This window comes from Mobula hypostoma, chromosome 24, assembly GCF_963921235.1.
Source record: "Mobula hypostoma chromosome 24, sMobHyp1.1, whole genome shotgun sequence".
In the NCBI taxonomy this organism is placed as follows: Eukaryota; Metazoa; Chordata; class Chondrichthyes; order Myliobatiformes; family Myliobatidae; genus Mobula; species Mobula hypostoma.
The window spans coordinates 27309484-27337215 of NC_086120.1; the positions used below are offsets into that span (position 1 = coordinate 27309484).

At 42.6% G+C, this 27732-nt stretch overlaps 2 protein-coding genes across 4 annotated transcripts in view; one reads left to right on the top strand and one right to left on the bottom strand.

Annotated features, from left to right (window-relative positions):
* Positions 1-66: 66 nt before the first annotated feature.
* On the top strand, positions 67-23221 carry ddx49 (DEAD (Asp-Glu-Ala-Asp) box polypeptide 49). Of its 2 annotated transcripts, none has more exons than XM_063032412.1 (13): positions 67-292; positions 1093-1216; positions 1934-2019; positions 10659-10720; positions 18527-18714; positions 19164-19304; positions 19437-19512; positions 20613-20689; positions 20823-20920; positions 21362-21436; positions 21539-21627; positions 21823-21894; positions 21998-23221. In XM_063032412.1, exons 1-13 carry the CDS (start codon positions 82-84, stop codon positions 22190-22192), a joined length of 1494 nt encoding a protein of 497 aa, XP_062888482.1. In that variant the 5' UTR covers positions 67-81; the 3' UTR covers positions 22193-23221. The 2 variants fall into 2 exon arrangements, with proteins under 2 accessions (XP_062888482.1, XP_062888481.1); XM_063032411.1 differs by having other exon boundaries at positions 10599-10720; positions 21998-23220.
* A 1330-nt stretch (positions 23222-24551) lies between these two features.
* upf1 (UPF1 RNA helicase and ATPase) overlaps positions 24552-27732 on the bottom strand; it is a 57753-nt gene continuing 54572 nt past the window's right edge. For both annotated transcript variants that reach the window (XM_063032410.1, XM_063032409.1), the window contains exon 24: positions 24552-27268. The gene's annotated coding sequence lies outside the window, so the exon portion shown is untranslated. The remainder of the gene's footprint in view (positions 27269-27732) is intronic.

Consider the following 27732-nt stretch of genomic DNA (forward strand, 5'->3'; position numbering starts at 1 on the left):
TAGGGGCAGTCTGCGAGCTTTTGCCAACATCCAGAATATTACGGTCCAGCGGCGTAGTCAGTAGTTCCGCCCGCATGAAATATGGCGCAGAGCACGTGGCGACCCACAAGCGATGATGTCATCCAGCGGCGCCGGGTCGCGGGGAATCGGCGTGAGGCAGAGGCAATGGCAATGGCGAGGTCCGGGCTGACGGCGCTGGGACTTCAAGCTTGGCTTTCGGAGCAGGGAGAGCGGCTCGGCATCCGGCAGCCCACGCCGGTACAGGAGAACTGCATTCCCGCCATCCTCCGGGGTAAGCTCCCCTGCCAGACACCCCCGGCCTTCCCATCCTAACCTCTCACCCCCCGTCCCCGATCCTCGCCACAGCATTCCCCTCCCGTCGTGTCCCCTTGTCCCCCCATTCTCTTCTACCCCCTTGTCCCTCCCCATTCTCTTTACCCCCTTGTCCCTCCCCATTCTCTTCTACCCCCTTGTCCCTCCCCATTCTCTTCTACCCCCTTGTCCCTCCCCATTCTCTTCTACCCCCTTGTACCTCCCCATTCTCTTTTACCCCCTTGTCCCTCCCCATTCTCTTCTACCCCCTTGTACCTCCCCATTCTCTTTACCCCCTTGTCCCTCCCCATTCTCTTTTACCCCCTTGTCCCTCTCCATTCTCTTTTACCCCCTTGTCCCTCCCCATTCTCTTCTACCCCCTTGTCCCTCCCCATTCTCTTCTAACCCCATTCTCTTTACCCCCTTGTCCCTCCCCATTCTCTTTTACCCCCTTGTCCCTCCCCATTCTCTTCTACCCCCTTGTCCCACCCCATTCTCTTCTACCCCCTTGTCCCACCCCATTCTCTTTTACCCCCTTGTCCCTCCCCATTCTCTTCTACCCCCTTGTCCCACCCCATTCTCTTCTACCCCCTTGTCCCACCCCATTCTCTTCTACCCCCTTGTCCCTCCCCATTCTCTTCTACCCCCTTGTCCCTCCCCATTCTCTTCTACCCCCTTGTCCCTCCCCATTCTCTTTTACCCCCTTGTCCCTTCCCATTCTCTTCTACCCCCCTTCTCTTCCGTTTGAGTCTAACCTAGGCTTGCGTGCTTCTATCCCAGGACAGGACTGTCTCGGCTGTGCTAAAACTGGCAGTGGCAAAACAGCAGCTTTCGTGCTGCCCATCCTCCAGAAGCTGTCCGAGGATCCATATGGAATATTCTGCTTGGTACTGGCTCCAACCAGGTAACTGTCTCTAATTCATCACTGGGAGCCCGTGCACTCTATTCCTTTTACAGCGCAGAAAGCCGGAATCTGGAACAAACAGCACAGAACGCCAGGAGACCTCAGGGGGCCAAAAAGAATCAGTGCAGGCAGATGTTGTAGGTTGACGTTTCAGATCGAGATACTGCATCGGTTCTGTTGAGGAGTCTCAAAGTCTGAAACGTTGACTTTGTTTTTCTTCTCACATTCGCAGCCTGACCTGCTAAGGATTTCTGGCCTTTTCTGTTTTTGTTTTAGAAAGCTCAACCACTATTGAACTTGGGACTGATTCTTCCTTTGAAGGCCCCTTCTCAACTCTCAGGGGAGGTTGCGTATTGTTAGTTTTGCCCAGGAGTGTTGGGTACAAGGTTCCCGGGGCCTTCTGCAGGTGAAGGGGTAGGTGTGGGCCCTACCCCATGGCAGTGGGTGGGTGGGAGTGCTGGGCGTTTGCTACCCAGGGAGAGTGTGTTCAGGACTGGCTGCTGTTGTGGAAAATGTCCACAGTCATCAATTAGGATTCCCCATATCCAAGAGTGATCCGTCCCCATACTTGCCACGTTCAGTAAAGTGTAGTCTGGCTTTTTTAAAATGGCAGAATCTGTGGCCAGGCAACGGTCAAGGAGATGGTAGAGACCAGAAGTGTTAATTCCCACTGAAGCTAACTAACACTAACCACAGTCTGCGGTTTGCCTCTTGCAGAGAATTGGTCTATCAGATCGCAGAACAGTTCCGAGTCCTGGGGAAGCCACTGTCCTTGAAGGACTGTGTAATTGTTGGAGGAATGGGTGAGTATATGACGCATGGTGTGCACCGTGCTCTGTCTTGCTTACTTGTCAAGCATATTTCAATGCAAGAGTATGGTAGGAAAGGCAGATGAGCTCAGGGCGTGGATCAACAACTCCTCCCTTGGAGGGTCAGACACCCTGAGCCAATAGGCTGGTCCTGGACTTATTTCCTGGCATAATTTACATATTACTATTTAATTATTTATGGTTTTATTACTATTTAATTATTTATGGTGCAACTGTAACGAAAACCAATTTCCCCCGGGATCAATAAAGTATGACTATGACTAACACATGGAGTTATGATATTGTTACCATTAGTGAGACTTGGTTGCAGGAAGGGCAGGACTGGCAGCTCAATATTCCGGGGGTTTTGGACACAAAAGATCCGGAGGAATTAAGGAGAGGTGACGTTACTAGTCAGAGAAAATGTCACGGCAGTGCTCAGTCAGGACAGACTGGAGAACACATCTGCTGAGGCTTTATAGGGTGGAACTGAGGAATAAGAAAGATATGACCATGTTAGTGGACTATATTACAGACCACCCACACAGCAGCCCTAAGGATCCAGAGGAACACATTTGCAGAGAGATTGCAGACTGATGCAAGAAACATAAGGTTGTTATAGTAGGCGATTTTAACTTTTCACATATTGACTGGGACTCCCATACTGTAGAAGAACTACATTGGATTGAGTTTGTTAAATGTGTTCAGAAACGTTTTCTTAATCAGTACTTAGAAGTCCCAAAGAGAGAGTGTGATTCTTGATCTCCTAATAGCGAATGAGACAGGGCAGGGTGACAGAAGTTTGTTAGTGAACATTTTGCACCTAGTTGAAATTCTAAGTTGGGGAAAGGCCAATTTTGACGGTATCAGGAAGGAATGGGCAAGTGTAGATGGGGACAGGTTGTCTTCTGGCAAAGGTGTACTGGGTAAGTGGGAGACCTTCAAAAGTGAAATTTTGAGAGTACAAAGCTTGTATGTGCCAGTCAGAATAAAAGGTAAAGATAACCCAAGTGTGGGGAACCTTGGTTTTCAAGAGATATTGAAGAGATAGGAGTTGCTCAATAGGTGTAGGCAGGTAGGAACAAATGAGATACTAATAGAGTGTAAGAAATGCAAGAGAACACTTGAATCAATCAGGAAGGCTAAGAGAAGGCACAAAGTTGCCTTAGCAGACAAGGTGAAGAGGAATCCTAAGCAATTCTACAGATACGTTGAGAACAAAAGGATTACAAGGGACAAAATCGGTGCTCTGGAAGATCAGAACCCATGCATGAAGCCAGAAGAGATGGAGGAGAACTTAAACACATCTGTATTTACTCAGGAGATGGATACAGAGTCTACAGAAGTGAGGCAAAACAGCATCCTTAGCAACAGGTGTGGTACCAGAGGACTGGAGGATAGCCAATGTTGTTCCACTGTTTAGGAAAGGGTCTAAAGATAAACCAGGAATTTGTAGGCCAGTGAGCCTGACATCAGTTGTGGGAAAATTACTGGAAGGTATTCTAAGGGACTGGATATATAAGTATTTGGATAGACAGGGACTGATTAAGGATAGTCAACATGGCTTCGTGCGTGGCACTTCATCTCTAACCAATCTTATAGAGTTTTTCAAGGAAGTTACCAGGAAAGTGGATGTAGGCAAGGCAGTGGATGTTGCCTGCATGGACTTTAGCAAGATCCCACATGGGGGTTAGTTAAGAAGTTTCAGTCACTCGGCAATCAGGATGAGGTAGTAAATTGGATTAGATGTTGGCTTTGTGGGTGAAGTCAGAGAGTGGTAGTAGATGGTTGCCTCTCTGGCCCATGACTAGTGGAGTGCCGCAGGGATCGGCGCTGGGTCCGTTGTTTGTCATCTGTATCAATGATCTGGATGATAACGTGGTGAACTGAATCAGCAAATTTGCGGGTGACACCAAGATAGGGGGTGTAGTGGTCAGCAGCGGGATCAGGACCAGCTGGAAAAATGGGCTGAAAAATGGCAAATGGAACTTACTGCAGACAGTGCGAGGTGTTGTACTTCGGTCGGACCAACCAGGGTAGGTTTTACACAGTGAACGTTAGGGCACTGAGCAGTGCAATGGAACAGAGGGATCTGCGAATACAGGTCCATGATTCATGGAAAGTGGCATCACAGATAGATAGGGAAAGCCTTTGGCACATTGACCTTCATATTCTTGGAGATAGGATCTCTGGGCGTTTAGAGAATCATGGTCTGATCAGGGACAGTCAGCATGGCTTTGTGAAGGGCAGATTGTGTCTAACAAGCCTGATAGAGTTCTTTGAGGAGGTGACCAGGCATATAGATGAGGGTAGTGCAGTGGATGTGATCTATATGGATTTTAGTAAGGCATTTGACAAGGTCCCACACGATAGGCTTATTCAGAAAGTTAGAAGACATGGGATCGAGAGAAGTTTGGCCAGGTGGATTCAGAATTGGCTTGCCTGCAGAAGGCAGAGGGTGGTGGTGGAGGGAGTACATTCAGATTGGAGGATTGTGACTAGTGGTGTCCCACAAGGATCTGTTCTGGGACCTCTACTTTTCGTGATTTTTATTAACGACCTGGATGTGGGGGTAGAAGGGTGGGTTGGCAAGTTTGCAGACGATACAAAGGTTGGTGTTGTAGATAGTGTGGAGGATTGTCAAAGATTGCAGAGAGACATTGATAGGATGCAGAAGTGGGCTGAGAAGTGGCAGATGGAGTTCAACCCGGAGAAGTGTGAGATGGTACACTTTGGAAGGACAAACTCCAAGGCAGAGTAGAAAGTAAATGGCAGGGTACTTGGTAGTGTGGAGGAGCAGAGGGATCTGGGGGTACATGTCCACAGATCCCTGAAAGTTGCCTCACAGGTGGATAGGGTAGTTGAGAAAGCTTATGGGGTGTTAGCTTTCATAAGTCGAGGGATAGAATTTAAGAGTGGCGATGTAATGATGCAGCTGTATAAAACTCTGGTTAGGCCACACTTGGAGTGCTGTGACCATTTCTGGTCGCCTCACTATAGGAAGGATGTGGAAGCATTGGAAAGGGTACAGAGGAGATTTACCAGAATGCTGCCTGGTTTAGAGAGTATGGATTATGATCAGAGATTAAGGGAGCTAGGGCTTTACTCTTTGGAGAGAAGGAGGATGAGAAGAGACATGATAGAGGTGTACAAGACAATAAGAGGAATAGATAGAGTGGAAAGCCAGCGCCTCTTCCCCAGGGCACCACTGCTCAATACAAGAGGACATGGCTTTAAGGTAAGGGGTGGGAAGTTCAAGGGGGATATTAGAGGAAGGTTTTTTACTCAGAGTGGTTGGTGCGTGGAATGCACTGCCTGAGTCAGTGGTGGAGGCAGATACACTAGTGAAGTTTAAGAGACTACTAGACAGTTTGTCTTAACTGTTCTACTTTTTTTATTCTTTTACTGTTTTATAATTAGCTGATCTTTTTTATATTTACACTTTTTTTTAGTGAGCGTCTATCGGAAGTCATGGGGGTAGTTTTAGTGCTTGCTTCTTTCTGGCGGGATCATGGGGTGGGGGGTGGTGGGAGGGGCTTCACGTTTTAGTTTTTTTCTTCTTGGGCTATTTACATTACTGAAGCTTTGGTTGCGTTCTCCTACCCGTTATCTCTGGTTTGTTCTGTTCCCTTTCCCAGTTCGTGGGTCGAACCTATCGTCAATCCTCTTTTTTGCGGCTTGACTTTAGGGTTTATGGAGTCTATTATTAATTTTGTCTCCTGGAATACTAATGGTCTTAATCATCCTATTAAAAGGAAAAAGGTTTTTAAAGTATTCCGGAGACTTAAAGGACATGTTCTATTTTTACAAGAGACCCATGTGCGGAGGGGGGACAGACTACGTTTTTTTAAATTCTGGAAGGGAAAACAGTTTCATTCGAATTCTAACGCTAAGGTTCGAGGCGTCTCTATTTTTATAGACTCCTCAGTTACTTTTGTACAACATGATATTATCTCTGATCCGAATGGTAGATTTCTACTGGTTAGTGGTCTACTATTTAATAAAAAGGTAGTTTTGGTTAACGTTTATGCTTGCAATATGGACTGTCCGGAATTTTATAAATCATTATTTAATCGGTTCCCGAATTTGAATGAGTTTTCATTGATCTGGGGTGGAGATCTTAATACCTGTTTATCTCCAGCTTTGGACCGTTCGGCTCCTCTCCGGACCTTACCTAATAAATTTGCAACTTTGATTAATCATTCCTCTCTGATTCTGGGTCGACGGACATTTGGCGTTTTTTGCATCCTCAGGAAAAAGAATTTTCTTTTTTTTCACATGTTCACCATTCCTATTCAAGAATTGATTATTTTTTTATTGACTCTCGGCTTATTTCTTAAGTGATTAAATGTGATTATGATTCTATAACCATTTCAGATCATGCTCCACTTAAGCTTTCTATTAAAATTCAGGTCAATACACAAAATAATAGACAATGGCATTTTAATTTGTTGCTGCTTCAGGACTCGGATTTTGTTAACTTTATGAATGAACAGATTGATCTCTTTTTTTACAATCAACTACACAGAGGATATTTCTGTGAACATTCTTTGGGATACTTTTAAACCTTATATTCGTGGTCAGATTATCTCATATTCTGCTGCTTTGAGGAAGAAGTTGAAGCAGGAGGAGTTGGTAATTGTGGACAAGATTAAGGAAATTGATAAGAAATATGTTACAGCTCCCTCTGAGGAGTTGTATAAACAAAGAACTGAACTTCAAATGGAACACAGTTTATTACTTTTGTCCTCGATTGTAAACCAACTAAAGAAAACAAGAAGTGAATTTTATGTACACAGTGACAAAGTTGGTAAACTGTTGGCTAACCAACTGAAGTCTAATTATACTAAATCTCAAATTAATCAGATTTATAATCAAAATGATCGACTGATATTTGATCATGCGGAGATCAATCAAACCTCCTTTGATTTTTATTCTTCCTTATATCAATCAGAGTCTTTACGAGACTCTAAATATATGAATGACTTTTTAGATAACCTAGATTTCCCTGAGATTTCACAGGATATGTCTTCTATGCTTGATAATCCCATTACTACTGATGAGATTAAGAATGTTATTTCCTCTATGAACCTGGGGAAAGCTCCTGGCCCTGATGGGTTTACCGTGGAATTTTATAAGTTTTTTGCACCTTCATTAATCCCTTGGTTCTGTAGGGTTTTGGAGGCTTCATTAAAACTTGGTAAACTTCCCGAATCCTTTTATAGACCGTCAATCTCTCTAATATTAAAGAATGATAAAGATCCTGCTCAATGTGCATCTTATAGACCAATATCTTTATTAAATGTTGATTCTAAAATTTTTTCTAAATTATTAGCAAACAGATTGGAAAAAGTACTCCCTTTTATTATTTCGGAAGACCAAACGGGTTTTATTAAAGGTCGTTACTCTTTCTATAACATTCGCACACTGTTAAATATTGTTTATACCCCCTCACAAAATGTTCGTGAGTGTGTTATCTCTTTAGATGCTGAAAAAGCTTTTGATAGAGTAGAATGGCCTTATTTATTTAAGGTGCTTGAAATGTTTAATTTTAGCTCGAAATTTATATCCTGGATTAAACTGTTATATCATTCTCCTATGGCCTCGGTCCGTACTAACTCTTTAAGCTCACCTTTTTTCCCTCTTTTTCGAGATACTTGACAAGGTTGTCCTCTTAGTCCTTTATTATTTGATATTGCATTAGAACCTCTTGCAATTGCCATTCGAGAATCTCCAAATATTATTGGGATAACTCTGGGCTTAAAGTCCCATAAAATATCACTCAATGCTGATGACTTACTTTTATATATTTCTAATCCTCAAAAATCTATCCCTGCTGCTTTAGATTTATTAGCACAATTTAGTCTCTTTTCAGGTTATAAATTAAATCTTAGTAAGAGTGAACTTTTTCCGATTAATAAACAACTTCCCTTGTATCATAACTTTCCGTTTAAATTGATTAATAATTATTTCTCATATCTTGGGATTAAAATTACTTGTAAATACAAAGATTTATTTAAGACTAATTTTTTACCCTTAATTGATCATATTACTCAACTTTCATCTAAATGGTTTCCATTATATTTAACTTTGATTGGTCGTATTAATGCAGTTAAGATGTTTATTCTGCCAAAATTTTTATGTATATTTCAGGCATTACCGATTTTTGTTCCAATATCTTTTTTTGATAAAGTTGACTCTAAAATTTCTTCATTTATTTGGCAAAATGAAAACCCGAGATTGGGTAAAATACATTTACAGAAAGCCAAGAGAGATGGAGGTCTAGCATTACCTAACTTTAGATTCTATTATTGGGCAATTAATATTCGACATATGAAATTTTGGTTACTTGACCAAGATACACTATCCATTCCTAAATGGGTAGTATTGGAATTACAATCTGCTCAGGGCTATGCACTTGGCTCTATTTTAGGTTCCTCTCTTCCTTTTGATTTGAAACGCCTCAAACTGGTCTCTAACCCGATCGTTAAATATGCTTTGCGTATTTGGTTTCAATTCAGAAAATTTTTTGATCTTAATCAATTTGGGTTAGCGATTCCTATTTTAGGTAACATATTTTTTCCTCCCTCTTTCACGGATCGTGCGTTTCAAATTTGGAAGACTAAGGGTATTTCACGGTTTTTGGATTTATTTTTAGATGGTTCCCTTATGTCTTTTGAACAATTATCTAATAAATATAATTTACCAAGAATACATTTTTTTAGATATCTTCAAGTTAGAAATTTCCTAAGTACTATACTTTCCTCCTTTCCAATGCTCCCTCCTACATATATTTTAGATATTATAATTAACCTTAATCCATGTCAGAAAGGTGCAACGGCTATGATTTATAATATTATTATGAAACTTGGGAAAGCTGCATTTGATAAGATTAGGTCAGATTGGGAACAAGAATTGGGTTCTATTATTTCCGTGGATGACTGGGGGCAGATTTTACAATTAGTCAATACTTCCTCTATCTGTGCTAAACATTCCCTAATTCAATTTAAAGTTGTTCATAGAGTACATATGTCCAAAGATAAATTAGCTTGTTTTTATTCTCATATTAATCCTTTTTGTGATAGATGTCCGGGGCAGATAGCCTCTTTAACTCATATGTTTTGGTCTTGTCCTACTCTGGAAACTTTTTGGAGAGACATTTTTAATATTATCTCAAAGGTATTGAATATAGATATCTCTCCTCATCCTATTACTGCTATCTTTGGATTACCTAAAATTTCCAGTAATCTTTCCCCTTCAACCCGTAGAATGATTGCATTTCTTACTTTAATGGCGAAAAGATGTATCTTACAACATTGGAAAGAGCCTAATGCACCAACTGCCTTTTTTTGGTTTTCCCAGACGATATTATGCTTAAATTTGGAGAAAATTAGAAGTAATCTTTATGATTCCTCACTTAAATTTGAACAGACCTGGAGATCTTTTATTCAATGTTTTCATTTAATGTAATTTTTTTTCTCTTTTGTTCCATATTTATATTCCCTTCTTGCCTTTTTTTAACTGTTTTTAATGGAGGTCGCGTTTGAGGACGTGATTTTAAGTTCTTTAACTCTACCTGTTTCCAAGTTAGCCCATCGCTTTGCTTTGCTTTTAGTTTAGTTGCACGGTGGGTTTTTTTTGGGGTTTTTTTTCCTTTTCTCTATTGATATATATATATAAAAATCAGTATACTATTATTTTACCATATTATTTTATGTTTAAATTGCACTGTTTGTATCAATTTTTTCTTCTGTATTAATATCTCCTGTAATTTCTAACAGTGTATTAGTGCCTTTATGGTTTACCCTTTGTATACTTATTCAATAAAAAGATTTAAAATGAAAGAGACTACTAGACAGGTATATGGGAGGCAGGGTTTGAGGGTCGGCACAACATTGTGGGCCGAAGAGCCTGTACTGTGCTGTACTATTCTATGTTCTATAAATCAGAGTACAGGAGATGGGATGTTTTGCTGAAGTTGTGTAAGATATTGGTGAGGCCTAGTTGGAGTATCGTGTACAGTTCTGGTCACCTACCTGCAGGGTAGATCTAAAAGAGGTTGAAAGAGTACAGAGAAAATTTACAATGATGTTGCTGGGTCTGGAGAACCTGAGTTATATGGAACGATTGAATAGGTTAGGACTTTATTCCTTGGTATATAGACGATTGAGAGGAGATTTGATAGAGATATACAAAATTATGGGGGAATAGATCGGGTAAATGCAAGCAGGCTTCTTCCACTGAGCTTGGGTGGGAGTACAACGAGAGGTCGTGGGTTGAGGGTGAAAGGCAAAATGTTTAAGGGGATCATGAGGGGAAACTTCTTCACTCAGAGGGTCGTGAGAGTGTGGAACGAGCTGCCAGTGCCAGTGGTGCATGTGAGCTCGATTTCAATGTTGAAGAGAAGTTTGGATAGGTAGGGGTAAGAGGCTGTAATTCCAATGCAGGTGGATGGGAGTAGGCAGTTTAAATGGCTCAGCACGGATTAGATGGGCCGAAGAGCCTGTTTCTGTGCTGTACTTTTCTATGACTCTAAGACAAATCCCCTTACTGTTTTGCTGTTCGCTCTTTAGACATGGTCAAACAGGCAGTTGAACTTGCCAGAAAACCTCATATTGTTATTGCAACTCCAGGCCGCCTGGCGGATCACATCCGGAGTTCCAACACCTTCAGCCTGAAGAAAATTAAGTTTCTGGTAGGTAAGAGTTTGACGAAACGTGGCTGGGGTTTGCCAAGTACTGCCTGCTTTGATTGGAGTTAGACATGTTGGAGCTGGTGGGTGTGGGGAGTTCCTGGGGTTCGTGGGGAGGTTAGGAGCCAGGACTGAGTTCCCGCTTGCAGTGACCTGCTTAGGGCCTCGTGGTGAAATTGATGTAGTTTATTTATTTCATTTGGAGATACGGCATGGGGACCGGTCCTTCCAGCCCCTCGAGCCTGTGCTGCCCAATTTCACCCACGTGACCTGGATATCTTCGGAATGAGGGAGAAAACCAGACCACCCCAAGGAATCCCACACCATCACAGGGAGAACGTACAAACGCCTTCTGGACGGTGGTGGGACTGAACCCAAGTCACTAAACAGCTAGGCTGCCCATTTTCTGGGTTATGCACACGTTCTGATAACCAGCTGTTAATAGGGGCCATTGATCAAATCCCAGACAGATCTTTGCTCTCTCCCAAAGCCCTGTATCAACTCAAAACCAATTGCAGAAAATATAATCCTGAGTCAGACTTTAACAAAATTGGTCATTGGTTGATTATTGTCACATGTACTGCGATACAGTGAAATGCTTTGTTGTGCTTCCCAATTAAAGTTCAAAGTAAATTTATTACCAAAGCACAAGTACAACCTTGAGATGCGCAACTATAGAAAAACAAAAAGAAAGAAATAATAGTAATAAATAAGCAATAAATACTGAGAACATGAGATGAAGAGTCCTGGAAAGTGAGTCCATAGGTTATGGGAACATTTCTCTGATGGGGCAGGTGAAGTTAAGTGAGGTTATCTTTCGCCTTTTGTTCAAGAGCCTGATGGCTGAGGGGTAGTAACTGTTCTTGAACTTGGTGGTATCAGTATTAAGGCCCCTGTACCACCTTCCTGATGGCAGCAGTGAGAAGAGAGCATGGACTGGGTCCCTGACGACAGGTCATTCCCAATACAAATGCATTGAGGTTGTACAAAGGGAAAAATAACAGGATACAAAGAGTGTTACAGTTCCAGAAGTTGGGCAGCACAGGTAGACAATGAGGTACAAGGGTCTTGACGTGGTAAACAATGAGTTCATTTCAGAAGCTGTCCTTGAGCCTGGATGTACACGTTTCAGCTTTTTGTATCTTCCTCTCACTGGGAGGGGGGAGAAGAGGCAGAGACTGGCGTGGGAGGGGACTTTGTATAACAAAAATATTTTAAAATCCGTTCCTTGTTCTTGCCTGATTCAGCAGCAAGAGGTATCTTCAAATAAGAGAGCCATGTTAAAGTTTTTAAGTTATTACTTAAAGTTACATAAAGAATAAAATCCAAAAAGATAGAATACTAAAACAGTAAAAGACACAAATAATACTTATCAGCCAGTCACTAAGCTACACAATATGCTGCTGGAGGGAACTCAAGTGCCCAACAGTTTTTCCCTCCAAGTGTCCTTGTCTCTGTATCCAGCTCTGAACTCTAGTCATGACCCTGCCAAAAAGATTCTCATTTGCACAACAAAATTGCCCCTTTTTATACCCTTCAAAAATATAACATAACTTTTACCCCAGAGCTTTTCCATCCCTTCATGATACCATTCTGTACTCCCTTAACCCTGCGACCTTCGATCTAGGCACAAAACTTAGAAACAGAGACAACAGGTTTGTAAGGAGAAAAATGTTCTCCGCCAGTATCTAATCTCAAGGATGTATGTTCATGCACATCCGCAGAGTGTCACCACATTCAGAGATTAAAACATTTTGTCTTACAAACTTACATTTTGTGTTTTATATCCCAGCATGTACAAGGGAGGAATGAAATTGTAACTCATTCCTTACAATTGGCTGCTTTCCCAAGGCTGCGGGAGTACAGCAAGGTTGTTCAGAAAGGCGTATGATGTGTTGGCCTTCTTTAATTGAGGGATTGAGCTTAAGAGCTGTGAGGTAACGTAGATCTGTAAAATCGTGGTGCAGTATTGTGTTCAGTTCTGGTTGTCCCATTATAGGATGGATATGAAACCTTAGAGAGAGTGCAGCAGAGATTTGCCAGAATGCTGCCTGGATTGGAGAGCATGTTTAATGAGGTTAGGTTGAGAGAGAGACCTGGTGCTTTTTGGAGCGAGGGAAGATGAGAGGTGATTTGATAGAGGTGTGCAAGATCAGAACCAGGTTTAATATCCCTGGCATACGTCGTGGAATTTGTTGTTTTGCTGCTGCAGTACAGTGCAAGTCATAAGATAAGAAAAAACATATAAATTACAATTTTATATATATATATATATATATATATATAAAGAATAAATTAAATAACTCAAAGGTGGCATCCATCAATAACTCAAAAATAGAGCAAAAAATAGCAAGGTAGGGTTTATGGTTTTGTTCATTGTCTGGTTAGAAATCTGATGGTGGAGCGGAAGAAGCTATTTCCCCCTCCCCTCCCCCCCCCGCCATTTTGGACACAGCTCTACATAAGATATAGGAGCAGAAATAGGCCATTCGGCCCATTGAATCTGCTCCACCGTTCAATCATGGGCTGATCCAATTCTTCCAGTCATTCCCACTCCCCCACCTTCTCCCCACACCCTTTGATGCCCTGGCTAATCAAGAACCTATCTATCTCTGCCTTAAATGCACCCAATGACTTGGCCTCCACAACCACTTGTGGCAACAAATTCCACAGATTTACCATCCTCTGACTAAAGTAATTTCTCTGCATCTCTGCTCTAAATGGACGTCCTTCAATCTTGAAGTCATGCCCTCTTTGTCCTGGACTCCCCGACCATGGGAAATATCTTTGACATATCTAATCTGTTCAGACCTTTTAACATTCGGAATGTTTCTATGAGATCTCCCCTCATTCTCCTGAACTTCAGGGAATACAGCCCAAGAGCTGCCAGACGTTCCTCATACAGTAACCCTTTCATTCCTGGAACCTTTCTGTGAATCTTCTCTGAACCCTCTCCAATGTCAGTATATCCTTTCTAAAATAAGGAGCCCAAAACTGCACACAATACTCCAAGTGTGGTCTCACGAGTGCCTTATAGAGCCTTAATATCACATCCCTGCTCTTATATTCTATACCTCTAGAAATGAATGCCAACATTGCATTCACCTCTGCACCACCGACTCAACCTGCAGGTTAACCTTTAGGGTATCCTGCACAAGGACTCCTAAGTCCCTTTGCATCTCTGCATTTTGAATTCTCTCCCCATCTAAATAATAGTCTGCCTGTTTATTTCTTCCACCAAAGTGCATGACCATACACTTTCCAACATTGCATTTCATTTGCCACTTCTTTGCCCATTCCCCTAAACTATCTAAGTCAGCGGTCCCCAACCACCGGGCCGCAAAGCAGGAGCTACCGGGCCGCGAGGAAACAATATGATTTGGCGATAGGAGTCAGCTGCACCTTTCCTCATTCCCTGTCATGCCCACTGTTGAACTTGAATGCAGGCGAGGTCATTACCCGCGCGTCATCCATGTCAGCGCGGCAAGGAGATCAACTCCTCGAGCTTGCAAATGACGACGGGCTGAAAAATATGTTTGATATAACATCTCTGCTGGCATTCTGGATCAAAGTCAAGGCTAAATATCCTGAGATAGCCACGAAAGCACTGAAAACGTTGCTTCCATTTCCAACATCATATTGCTGCAATCAATGCAACAAAAACTAAATTGCGGAATAGACTGGACATAAGGAACCCCCTTCGAGTATCGCTGCAAGGCTTTGTGGTCATTGTAGTCTTTCTCGGGGTAAGCTCAACGTATTTGACTGCTATTCTTGTCTGTTTGCAACCCTACCCCCCCCCCCCCCCGATCGGCAAGATTATTGTCAATATTAAACCGGTCCGCAGTGCAAAAAAGGTTGGGGACCCCTGATCTAAGTCTCTCTGCAGGCTCTCTGTTTCCTCAACACTGCCTGCTCCTCCACCTGTCTTTGTATCATTGGCAAATTTAGCCACAAATCCATTGATCTCATAGTCCACATCATTGACCTACATTGTAAAAAGTAGTGGTCCCGACACCGATCCCTGTGGAACTTCAGCGGTAAATGGCAGCCAGCCAGAATAGGATCCCTTTATTCCCACTCTGTTTTCTGCTGATCAGCCAATGCTCCACCCATGCTAGTAACTTCCTTGTAATTCCGTGGGATCTTATCTTGCTAAGCAGCCTCATGTGCGGCACCTTGTAAAAGGTCTTCTGAAAATCCAAGTACACCACATCTACTGCATTTTTGTCTACCCTGCTTGTAATTTCCTCAAAAAATTGCAGCAGGTTAGTCAGGCAGGATTTTCCTTTCAGGAAACCATGCTGGCTTTGGCCTATCTTGTCATGTGCCTCCAGGTATTCCATAATCTCATCCCTAACAATCTATTCCAACAACTTCCCAACCACTGATGTCAGGCTAACGGGTCTATAGTTTCCTTTCTGCTGCCTCCCACCCTTCTTAAATAGCAGAGTAACATTTGCAGTTTTCCAGTCATCCGGTACAATGCCAGAATCTATGGATTCTTGAAAGATCATTGTTAATGCCTCCACAATCTCTCCAGCTACTTCCTTCGGAACCCAAGGGTGCATTCCATCAGGTCCAGGAGATTTATTCCCCCCTCAGACCATTAAGCTTTCTGAGCACCTTTTCATTCGTAATTGTCACTGCACAAACTTCACTTCCCTGACACTCTTGAATGTCTGGTATACTGCAGATGTTTTCCACTGTGAAGACTGAAGCAAAATACATTCAGTTCCTCTGCCATCTCTGCATCTCTCATTACAATATCTCCAGCTTCATTTTCTATTGGTCCTATATCTACCCTCAACTCTTTTACCCTTTATATACTTAAAAGGCTTTTAGTATACTCTTCGAAATTAGTCTCCAGCTTCCTTTCATAATTTATCTTTCCTTCCTAATGACCTTCTTAGTTTCCTTCTGCAAGTTTTTAAAAGCTTTCCAATCCTCTATCTTCCCACTAGCTTTGGCTTCCTTGTATGCCCTCCCTTTTGCTTTTACTTTGGCTCTGACTTCACTTGTCAGCCACGGTAGTGTCCTTCTTCCCTTTGAAAATTTCTTCTTATTTGGAATATATCTGTCTTGCACTTCCCTCATTTTTCGCAGAAACCCCAGCCATTGCTGCGCTGCTGTCCTTCCTGCTAGTGTCTCTTTCCAGTCAACTTTAGTCAGTTCCCCTCTCATGCCATTGTAATTTCCTTTATTCTACTGAAATAATGACACATTGGAACTTAGTTTCTCCTTCTCAAATTTCAAAGTGAACTTGATCATACTGTTCCCTAAGGTTTCCTTAACTTTAAACTCTCTTATCATCTCTGGATCATTGCACAACACCCAATCCAGTACAGCCGATCCCCTAGTGGGCTCAACAACAAGCTGTCCTAAAAAGCCATCCCTTAGACATTCTACAAATTCTCTCTCTTGAGGTCCAGTATTGGCCTGGTTTTCCCAATCCACTTTCATGTTAAAATCACCGACGATTATCATGACTTTTGCCCTTCTGACACGCCGTTTCTATCTCCTGTTGTAATTTGTAATCCGCATCCTGGCTGCTGTTTGGAGGCCTGTATACAACTACCGTTAGAGTCCTTTTACCCTTGCTACTTCTTAACTCAATCCATAGAGACTCTACACCTTCTGATCCTATGTCATCCCTTTTTTTTCTGATGATTTAATATTATTTCTTATTCTCAGGGTCACACCACCCCCTCTGCCTACTAACCTATCTTTCCGACACACCGTATATCCTTGGACATTCAGCTCCCAATGGCAGCCATCCTTTAGCCAAGTTTCAGAGTTGGCCACAACGTCATACTTGCCAATCTGTAGCTTAATTTCAAGATCGTCCATTCTCTTTTTATGCTGCGTGCATTCAAATATAACATTTTCAGTCCAGTATTTGTTGCTTTGTGTTTTAACTGCACCACGCCTCTATTGTCCTGTAACTTATCCTGCTGGCTGTGATTATGCCTCATCTCCTGCCTGTCCTTTCTATCATCTCTGTTGCATGCTATCTTTGATTTATTTTTGTTTTCCCCTTCCTCAACCCTATCACTCTGGTTTCCATCCCCCTGCCAAGTTAGTTTAAACCCTCCCTAACGGCTCTATTAAAACTGCCTACTAGGGTATTGGACCCCTTTGGGTTCAGGTGTAACCCGTCATTTTTGTACAGGTCGTACCTCCACAGAAGAGGCCCCAATGATCCAGGAACCCAAAGCCCTGCCCCCTACACCAGTCTCTCAGCCAGGCATTAATATGCCTGATTATGCTATTCTTACAACACATATCAAAGTTGCTGGTGAACGCAGCAGGCCAGGCAGCATCTCTAGGAAGAGGTACGGTCGACGTTTCAGGCCGAGACCCTTCAGCCAGGCATTAATATGTCTGATCATGATATTTTTGCACTCGTTAGCACATGGCACAGGCAGCAATCCTGAGATTACTACCTCGGAGGTCCTGCTTTTCAGCTTTCTGCCCAACTCCCTGAATTCTCTCTCCAGGACCTCCTGCCCAGTCCAGAATAGCTGATCCCACCATGGGCTCAACCACAAGCCACTCATAAAAGCCCATCTTGTAGGCATTCTAGAAATTCCCCCTCTTGGGATCCAGTACCAACATGATTTTCCCAATCTACCTGCTTATTGAAATTCCCCATGACTAATGTAACATTGCCCTTTTGACATATATTTTCTCTATCACCCATTGTAATTTGTAGACCACATCTTTAGTTCTATCTGGGGTTATGTATATAACTTCCACCAGGGTCTTTTTATCCTTGCCGTTCCTTATATTTACCTACGATTCAACACCTTCCTGTCTCACCTCTTTCTAATGATTTGATTCCATCTTTTACCAACAGAGCCACTCCACCCCCTCGGCCTACCTGCCTGTCCTTTCGATACAATGTATATCCTTGGGTGCTAAGATCTCAGCTATAATCTTTTGGCCGCAATTCAGTGATGCCCACAACGTCATACATCCCTATCTATAACTGTGCTACAAGTTAATCTGCCTTATTCCATACACTGTGCATTCAACTAGAACAACTCAGTCCTGTATTCAACTTTTTTGATTTTGTCCACCTTCTGCATTGCAACTCATCCTGTTGACTGCAACTTTGCCTTATCACCAGCCTCTCCTTGTTAGCAGTCTCATTGCACACTGCCTCTGTTTGTAAACCGACTATCTCACCATCATTACTCTCTCTCACTAGTTCCCACCCCCCTTGGCAAACTAGACTAAATCCTCCCAAACAATAGCAAACCTGCCCATAAAGATATTGGTCCCCTTCCATCTCGGGTGTAACTGGTCCCTTTTGTAAGACCAGTTCCTTGGACTTACTGATATTGAGTGCAAGGCTGCTGTTGTGACACCACTCAACCAGCTGATCTGTCTCACTCCTGTACGCCTCCTCGTCGAGTGGACAGCCAGAAAATTTTTCCCCTAGGGTGGAAATGGCTAATACGAGGTGATTGGAGGAAAGTATAGGAGGATGCCAGAGGGAGGTTTTAGAGTGGTGGGTTCATGGGTCAATTAGTTGAGGCAGATACATTGGGGACATTTAAGAAGCTTTTACATAGGAACATGAATGTAAGAACATTATTGCAATATTGAAGCAGAGGGACCTGTACTATGCTGTAATTTCTATACTCCATTGACGGAATCAGTGGACGAGAGGCTGATTTTCAGGATTGACGGGACAAGTGAGTGCAGGAGGTTGCCGAGACTGAGGATGAGAGAGGGGACTTGATGCTTATTTTGTCTGTGAATTGGTTGTTTCATTTGATTAACTGTGTACCTTTGATCTAGGTACTGGACGAAGCCGATCGGTTGTTAGAGCAAGGTTGTACTGATTTCACACAAGACCTGGAGGTGATTCTAGGTGCCGTTCCAGCACAGCGACAGACTTTGCTCTTCAGTGCCACCCTCACCGACACTTTGCAGGAGCTCAAAGCGATTGCAATGAACAAGCCCTTCTTCTGGGAGGCAAAGACTGAGTTAGTACAGATACCATTCGGCTAAGATACAGAGTAAAGCTCCCTCAACACTGTCTCACAAGACAATTCCAGGGCAGGGAAAGCACAGATTAAATTTTTAAAAAATGCTTCTTTTCATCGTCCTCATTTTGCTTCATGACATGTTGGTATTTTGAGTAATTGCTGTGTGAATTCAGCAGTCTTACGGTGTTTTTTTCAGGTTGGGTGGTGGAGGTCCAGAGAATTTTATCTGATTTATTTATTTATCTCTTAATCTTGCCAATCTGACCAGTGTGATGTTGTCATAAAGCTGGAGGTTTGCCCCAAACAGGATGTTGCTGGGTGGATGGATATAGGCTGTGGGGAATATGGGCTGGATACTTTGGGATTGGGGGAAGTTGTTGGGATAGGGCTGGGGAAAAGGGGCGAGTGTTTGGGCCATTTGACACATCTGACCCTCCCCTGCCTAGAGTTCGCACAGTGGCGGAGCTCGAACAGCGGTACCTCCTGATACCAGAGCGAGTGAAGGAAGCTTACCTTGTGCACATTGTCCAGAAGTTCCACGATGAACATGACGACTGGTCCATTATTATTTTCACAAGCACCTGCAAGTAAGTTCCATAAATACATGCACCGATGTATTATTGTCAGAGGCTGGATAGACGCCAGTGAGAACGAGACCTCAGTGGATTACTCTTGGTGGCTCAGTGTTTGCTACTCTAATCTCCACTCCTGTTTTGCAGAATGTGTCAGATTCTGACCATGATGCTCCGGAGATTCAACTTCCCATGTGGAGCACTTCACTCGATGATGAAGCAGGTGAGTTAGAGATTGCAGTACACGTTTAGATACAGAATAAAACTCCCTGCGTGGTGGACGGAGGCCAGTTGTCTCAAGTCAAAGACACTGATGCACGATTACCTTAGGGCATTGTCTGAGCCCAGCCACCAAAATCTCTTCCATCAATAGTCTTCCTTCGCCTCAAGGTCTGAAGTAAGGATGTTTGCTAAAATTAGGTAAAATATTCATACAATTAAAAACAAAGCCGATCTTACCTGAACAGGTTACGCTACAGAATTTCCCCAAGGCTTCCTTGTCAGCAGCTCTTGAACCTAGAGCGACTGGTTAATGGGAACAAGTTCTCCAAGTTGCCTACCACCTTATCTGCTGTTTCTTCTTCGTCATGGGGTCAAAATCCTGGAGATTCCACGTCTCTCGTAGTGGTAACACTGAATGGACTACATGGTTCATGAAAGCAAACTTGCTGTTGACTGAAGGGTATTTAGAGACTGACAACAAATGCTGGCCCTCATCTCATGAATGAATGAAAGAAAATAACATTAACAAACCAGACACTTGCAGGGCAGGTAAGTGAATATGGCCCAGTCCATCACAGGTAAAGGTCTCCCCACCACTGAGTATATCTGCATGGAGCGCTGTCACAGGAAAGCAGCATCCATCATCAAGGACCCCCACCAGCCGGGCCATGTTCTCTTCTTGCTGCTGCCATCAGGAAGGATTGACAGGAGCCTCAGGACCCATAACCGGGTTCAAGAACAGTTACTACCCATCAATCATCAGATTCTTGAACCACCCTGACACTGAACTGTTCCCACAACCTATTGATTCACTTTCAAGGACTCTTCATCTCATGTTTTCAATAGCTATTATTTTTTTCTCTCTTTGCACATTGGCTGTTTGTCTAACTATGTGTGGTCTTTCATTGATTCTATTGTTTTTGTATTTACTGTAAATGCCCACAAGAAAATGAATCTAATTGTTGTAATAGTGATGTATATGTACCTTGATAATAAATTTTCTTTGAACTTTGTAAGGGAAATTGCCAGGACTTTGGGATATTTTGGGGATGACTAAAACTGGTGTGAGCTTTGGTCTGATTGGTTGTTTTCCCTTTACAGAAGGACAGGTTTTCCACACTCTCCAAGTTCAAGTCGAGTATCTTCAAGATCCTCGTGGCCACAGATGTTGCTTCTCGGTATTGAATCCTGGGTCCATTTCTTGTGCTTGGTGGTGGGGTTTGCGCAGGAGGCTGTGGTTGTCATAGTGGAGTTCTGTTCTCAGAAAAGCAGCTGTGACTGACCACTGATGTTTGTACTCTATCTTTGCAGAGGACTTGATATTCCCACAGTCCAGGTTGTCATCAACCACAACACACCTGGGTTGCCCAAAATCTACATCCATCGGGTGGGCCGCACAGCAAGAGCAGGTACGCAAGGCCCTCCACTGCCTTAAAACTCACTGTGTTCTCTGGAGCAAACTGGACAGTCAATGTTTCAGGTCAAGACTCTGTCTTGAGTGAAGAGAAAGGAGGGGGACTAATGTATAAACATCCAATTATTTTCCTCCATAGATGCTGCCTTATTCACCGAGTTCTTCCAACACTTGTTATTCCAGATTCCAGTATCTACGGCTTGGTCTCCATCTATACTATTATCTTTCCCCTTCCCAAGCTGCTGTAATGGAGCATAAAACAAACTGTGGAAGAACTCAATGTATTTGAGGATCTTGGCCCAAAACAGTGACCATCTCTGTGGCCTTACAGAGAGGACTTGCTGTATCCTTGCAGCAGTCTGTTTAATTTTCTTAGATTCTAGCACATATGGTCTCTTGAATCTTTATGCTGTAATGATTTGTTTTCCTTCTGCAGGTCGAAATGGTATCTCTATTACTCTCGTCACCCAGTATGACATTCACCTTGTTCATGCAATCGAGGAGGAAATAAGTGAGTTTAACCTGGTGCTGGGGTATCAGTTCCCGATTTGAGTGCAGGATGGAAGGGGTACTTCAGTCCTTAATATAAAACGTGTGACTATTTTGTTAACAGAGACCAAATTGCAGGAGTTTCCTGTGGTTGAAGATGAGGTGCTGAAGATTCTTACCCACGTCAATGTAACCCGGCGACAGTGTGAGAGTGTGAGTAGTGGGAGCACCTCCTGGGGCTTTGGGTTTGTGTTTAGTGGGTTGAGGGTTGTAGGAGCTGGAGGGACCCGGAATCAGCTTCCTGTGGGGAGATGCACTGTTGCTTACCCAAGGTCATGCACCTTCAATGATCCCAGCCTACTGTATTTTGCATTGCTCATTTCAGTAATGAAACTGTTTTATTTGCAGGAACTTGAGTCAACTAACTTTGACGAAAAGAAAGAAATCAATAAACGGAAGCAAATGATTCTTGAAGGACGGGTAAATAGGGCAATGCTTTCAAATGTTTCCTTCAGTGGAGTCTATAACATGGTATTTGACACCCCTTGTCTCCAACTGTTTATACTGTCTTTCTTGTTCAAAGGACCCAGACCTGGAGGCGAAGAGGAGAAAGGAACTGGAAAAGCTAAAGGAGAAGAAGCGAAAATTTCAGCAGAGAATGCATGAAACTCTAGAGAGAGAGGCAGCCGCACGACTCAAACACAGACTGCTGAAAAAGCGAAGAAAACAAGAAAAGAATTCACTGAGGGGCCCTGGTCCAGAACAAGTTCAACTGTAGAATTATTTATACTTGCCATTCAAAATGGGACTGTTCTCTTTCATCCAAGCAGGAGTGTGCTTGTATGAAAATCTTGTGCATTGTAAAATACCAGTTGTATAGACATTTGTTTGTCATGCTCACCCACTTTCCAGAAACATCCCTTTGTTACCACAGTGACTGTTTGATACATTATAAACTGAATTATGGAGTTTCATATTATACTGTTTTTGTATGTCCTTGAACTAAGAACAGTTCCTTCATGTCACCCTAACCATTTGGACCCATTCTTGTGTTGTAGCCTATTGTGTACGATGGAGGTGATGACAGGAATATCAATTATTTTTGCATTTAATCAAGACAGTGTAAGTGGAAGAGAAATTCCCTCAACTGTTGGTAGCAACCAGAAGTAAGATGGATAGGTATTGATGCCAGACAGTGGAAGGACTTCAGTGTTCAGAAAGGAAACGGAGAGCAAACCCAGAAATTTCAAGTTCATGGTAAGGAAGCTGCTGGAAACTATAGCAGGGACAATAACTTAGTTTTTGATTTCTTCACCATTGAGTATGCAACAAGGATTCAAATTTTTATGATGGCTGGACTACTACAGATTAAAATGGGTCAGTTAAACATGAATTTAGAATGTGAAGGGATCCAATTGAAATACACAAAACTGACTGTAGAGGGGATAAGGCCCTGGAAGGGTGGGTCTCAAGATTCACAGTAGTAATTTCATTAGGGGGAAGAGGCAATAGAATGCTTTGGCAGGAGAACAATTGCAGGCCAAATGCTAAATATTTGGGGTATGTGAATAGATTTTTAAACCATGTGTGTGTATATAGAGAGAAATCAGGAATATGGTATTGGAATAATCATTGATTTGACAAAGGCTGAGGGCTGTACAACCTCTTGTTTTTCCATTGCCCTCTCAATGCAAGGATTAAAATATGAAAGTCAGCAAGAATTTATTGAAGTTTGTCCATAAATCAGATATTTGCAACATGAATGTACCCAGACTTTTAAAAAAGGTGTTTCATTAAATGAAGTCTAGTGGTATAGCTCAAGGAGTGAGACTTATTTTACTGATGATATTTTCCAAAACCTATTTTTTTTGATTATAAACTAGAAGTTTAAAAATGTGCAGCTGAGTAAACAATAAATATATTGATAAGACTTCTGGACCACCTGGAAGGACTGGTGGTAAAGGTGTAGAGAGAATCGTTGGCAGGACAGTCAGTGAGAGGTATACAAGACCAGCCATTCACACAAATTATATAAATTACAGGAAATAAAATTACATCAATGGGAATGATGTAAGTAGGCTCTTGATGGGTCAAAGGTCTTGTATCTACACTGTGACTCCATTAGACAATGAAACTATTTTAGCCTGTTCTTGCCAACTCAAATGTTAAGCCAACTACACCAATGCTTTGTCAAGGTTGGCCAAGTTCAGGTGTTATATTTTCTGGCCACTCAGCTGTATGTACAGAATAGCTCAAGTATCGGCAAGGCACCTTTTCTATATATAAAAAAAGGATCCTGAACTGTGGAGACAGAACTTATCAACTGAAACTATGATGGAGAGTGTTGATTCTCCATTTTTTCAATTGGTAAAGTCTGACACAATTGTTTAAGAGGGAACTGATACACATTTGATTGAACGACTGTTACAGATGGCCTCCTTTATTATGGTTGTAATATTTGAAGACAGCACTGGTAGGATCATCAGCAGGATAGGTGGCTTTGATGGAACAATTTGTGGATGGAAACTAAATGTCCGAAGAATGTTGGAACATGTAATGAAATTAATTTGAATGCATGGCTAACGCATCCCATGTGGTATTGAGGTACCCCCTCACCCATGACTGAAGAGTCACAAGCAGATCCTCCAGAATGGGGAGCAAAATGAAAGGTGCAAATACTTCAACTCTTCTCTGGAGCTCAAGGCATTGCTCCATTTCCAATAATGGCACATAACTAATTGTGCAGTTTAGTTATTGACAGATTAGATGTATTTGGTTTAAACGATGGCAAAAAGTGTATAGTTTGATGTTGACAATGTACAATTACCTTCTTGATGTCACGAGGATAAAACAAGCAGCCATTCGAGCCACTCACATCAATCGAGTAAAATGTTTTCCCTGCAAGTATTTCATTTACTAAACTCAGTATTAGTTTATTTAATTCGGGGGCTGAGGGGCTCCAATTTCCCCACCCTTCTTAGTCTTGGCTATTCAATTGAACTGATGGCAAGTTCAGTATAACACTTTGCATGATGAAACTGAAAACAGGTTGAAACTGAAACTGAGTTACAGGTTGAATCTGATCCAAAGTGTAAATATTTCAAAGTTAAGAGGCACAATTTTCCTTTCATGATACGAGACAAACTGAAAACAGTGTGTGCAGAGCTAATTTTATTAATGGTGCATGTTACAGAGGCAAAATAGATTAAAATAAAAATCCAGACAGGATTAGAAAAAAACACTATTTTCCACTCAACAGATGCAGAACCAGCACCAGGTTTGTAAAGGATTTAAAAATCAGAAATTCCTCTTCCTGCTACATAAAATTAAACAGCACAAAGCAGAAGTCAGTCATTGAGGGGAGGGTGAATGAAAGTGATCTCCAATATTCATCTTTAATGGAGGACTCACAGGTGGATAGAATGAACTACCAGAAACAAATGCAACTATGAACTTTTAACAATTCTGCCAGGAAGCCAAATAAAAAAAAAAGTTTCTTAAAGGAGAAGTCCCGTCAGCCAGACCCTGTGCCTTAAAACATCGACCATTTGACAGGAGGGTCTGCAGTACTTGCCCCCGTCCTGAGCCCACAGTAGCTGGCATCAGACCGTTGGCCATCAGCAAGGTTGGCACTGCTGAGTAATGAGATCACTGCAGAAGGCAGAGCTGCCCAAACCTGCACTTCAACTTGTGGCCAGTGGACATAACCAGCTAAACCCAACGCATTCCTCAGCCACGGAGCCTTAGTCTTCACATCATTGCTGTTCATACCACAGAACTAATGGGATCGAGGCCTAGCAAAAAGGAGTTGGGTAGTGAGGGGTGAGGACAGTGTGGGACAGGCATCACTCCCATGCAGCTGTTGCCATCAGTGGATCAGAGGTCAATGAAAGTGAGACAATGGCCAAAAGTCAAGGCCCGTGGTCACACTTAAATCAGTTCTGCCTTTGGCAGTAAAACTGAATTTCTGGACAGCTGCAAGAGTTCTCCACATTCTGCAACACAGCACTCTCAGAATTAATTGCAAGGCTCGCTCAAATTGCTGGTGATGTTCTGCAGATAGCTTTGCCTGTGCTGCTCCACCTGGTAATTTTTTTTTGCTTGAATTTCGTGGGACAGAATTTGTAGACTTTCTCTGTACAACAGCAACTTGGCAGTGTAATACCCACAGTGGCACAGAGAATATGTTCAGGAACAATACACCCTCTCCAGGCTGATCCAAATGCTGTTGGTGTAAAATCCCAGCATTTATTATTCAGTGTTTTAGACTGTAATCTGAAGCATCATACACGAGCTGAAGAGAATCATACACATTTTCTGCCATTAGCTATCTGCTTTCTGCTTGTGGTGGAATTCCCCCCCCCCCAAGAATAACTTTGGTTTAAAGTGAGCTTCTGTTAGACTGGGGTCCAGTAGGAGCCACTGCCAGTTTCTGCCCTGGCACCAATGTCTAAACAAAAGCCTCTCTAAATGCTCATTTGAAATAATCGAGGAATCAATAGAGTGCCCTCAAAACTAACAAAAATCAGTATTCTAAAAAGTTTTTCTATCTGATTATAGCTTAACAAATAGACAAGACTTAAACAGACACCCATTCCTCTTCATCCTCCTTCACTTAGATCCATGGAGTCAGCACACCGAGCCCAACCCAGCACCACAGTGTATGAAAACATCCTTGCAGCCTCTCCTGCCACTGACTGCTTCACTAAAGCCACTTCCTACCAAATAGAATAGTGCAAACACCATCAACCCCCATCACCCAGCTCACTTTCTGTATCAGGGAATCTGGAGTCTGTGCCAATGAGCCACTGGTCAATGCCTTTATGGTTTTTTCATTGTGACAGGCAGTAGCTAAAACAAGCTGTTTGGAAGCAGGTTATAAAAACAGAACACCAGGTGAATGGGGAAGAAGAACATCAAGTAGCTGCTGACGTGGGTTCAATCACCTCTTTGCACTGACTTGAGAACTCTTATCGGGGAGAGGTGATCTACATGAGCTTTCCCCAAATTCTGGGCGTTTCTAATTAAAGTACAAACTTTGCAGAAAGAATACTGAGAGGCAGAATTCTCTCACAGCCCAGTGCTGGAATCTGACAGATAGTCCACAGTTAACCCTTCACAAACCCCAACTCTGCATGCATATGCATTTAAACCAATTACTGTGAAAGATTTGAGAAAGCGTGTGAAATGATAGCATTAGGCAGAAAGCCTACACTTCAGGGTCAACCAAGGGGGTGGAGGCAGAAGGCAGCTGTGTGTCAACTGGGTTTTGCCAGAAATTAATCTTCACTTCGATGCTCTAACTGCTGGAATTTACAGTTTAATCGCTAATTGTAGCGTCCAGAGAACAACTGAGAGATATAATGTTCCCCTTTTATTCCCAAAACCAAGGTCTCCCACTTCCTCCAGGAAGCAGGCAGTTCAGATGTAGCAGGTAACTTATTTGAGTGCGAGCCCCTCCTCTCTCTCTCCCTTGTTCGACGAGGTGGGAGCAGGGTCTCAGCGGCGTGGGCGAGTTGCGTGGTAACAGCAATAGAGTTTAGTAGATGTGTGAGACCAGGCCTGGCCTGGCTGACAAGGCACACAAGTGCCCTCTATTACTTCATTCCTCCAGACAATCTCCTCGTCTCAAACTGCTAGCAGTGGTCTCTCTCTTTCTCTCTTTTTCCTCCTTCTACTCTCTCCCTTTTCTCTTCTCTTCCTCTGGTTTGGTTGGTTTCTCTCTCCTGTTGCTCTCTCACAGTTGATGCCTCAGTAGTCGCAGTGGAAACAGGTATCCATTTATGTTTTTTTTCCCCAGATTGAATTACTGTTGAACTAAGCTTGGCTCAAGCCTAGCTCTCCTCTCCTTAACCTGGCAAGATAAAGGACAAACATTAATCAACAACTCGCAACCCTCACTTCACATTCAATTTTCATCCTTTAGCAGCAAGATTCATTGGTTAAAAAAAATACAAGTAATCAGTTAGGTCCAATCTAACTCTTCCTCTCCCAAGCAAAACTACCTGACACCCACCCCAAAATCCATCCTAACCTTCCACCCCAATATTGTGCCAATTCTCCTCCAAACCTAACACGCTAATCAAGATGCCACCAACCCAATGACATGCCACTGTCCCTGCCACTCTCTCTCTCAGCCGAGAACCGATATAATACCCGAGCTTTCCTCTGTTCCATTCCTAACCTTTCCTCTGGCTTCCATTCCCTCTATCTAATGTTACTTTCATTCCCAATCCCATCACCACACTTCCTGACCTCCACCTTATCCTTCCATTTAATTCTGCCCTTCATTAACATGATAAATGCCCCAGAAACTCA

Bases quoted from the DNA above. Each gene is read 5' to 3' on its own strand.
- ddx49 (XM_063032411.1), top strand. From the start codon at position 82: ATGGCGCAGAGCACGTGGCGACCCACAAGCGATGATGTCATCCAGCGG. The intron at 20,921-21,361 runs GTACGCAAGGCC...TTCCTTCTGCAG, and splicing joins GGGCCGCACAGCAAGAGCAG to GTCGAAATGGTATCTCTATT. The intron at 21,895-21,997 runs GTAAATAGGGCA...TCTTGTTCAAAG, and splicing joins AAATGATTCTTGAAGGACGG to GACCCAGACCTGGAGGCGAA.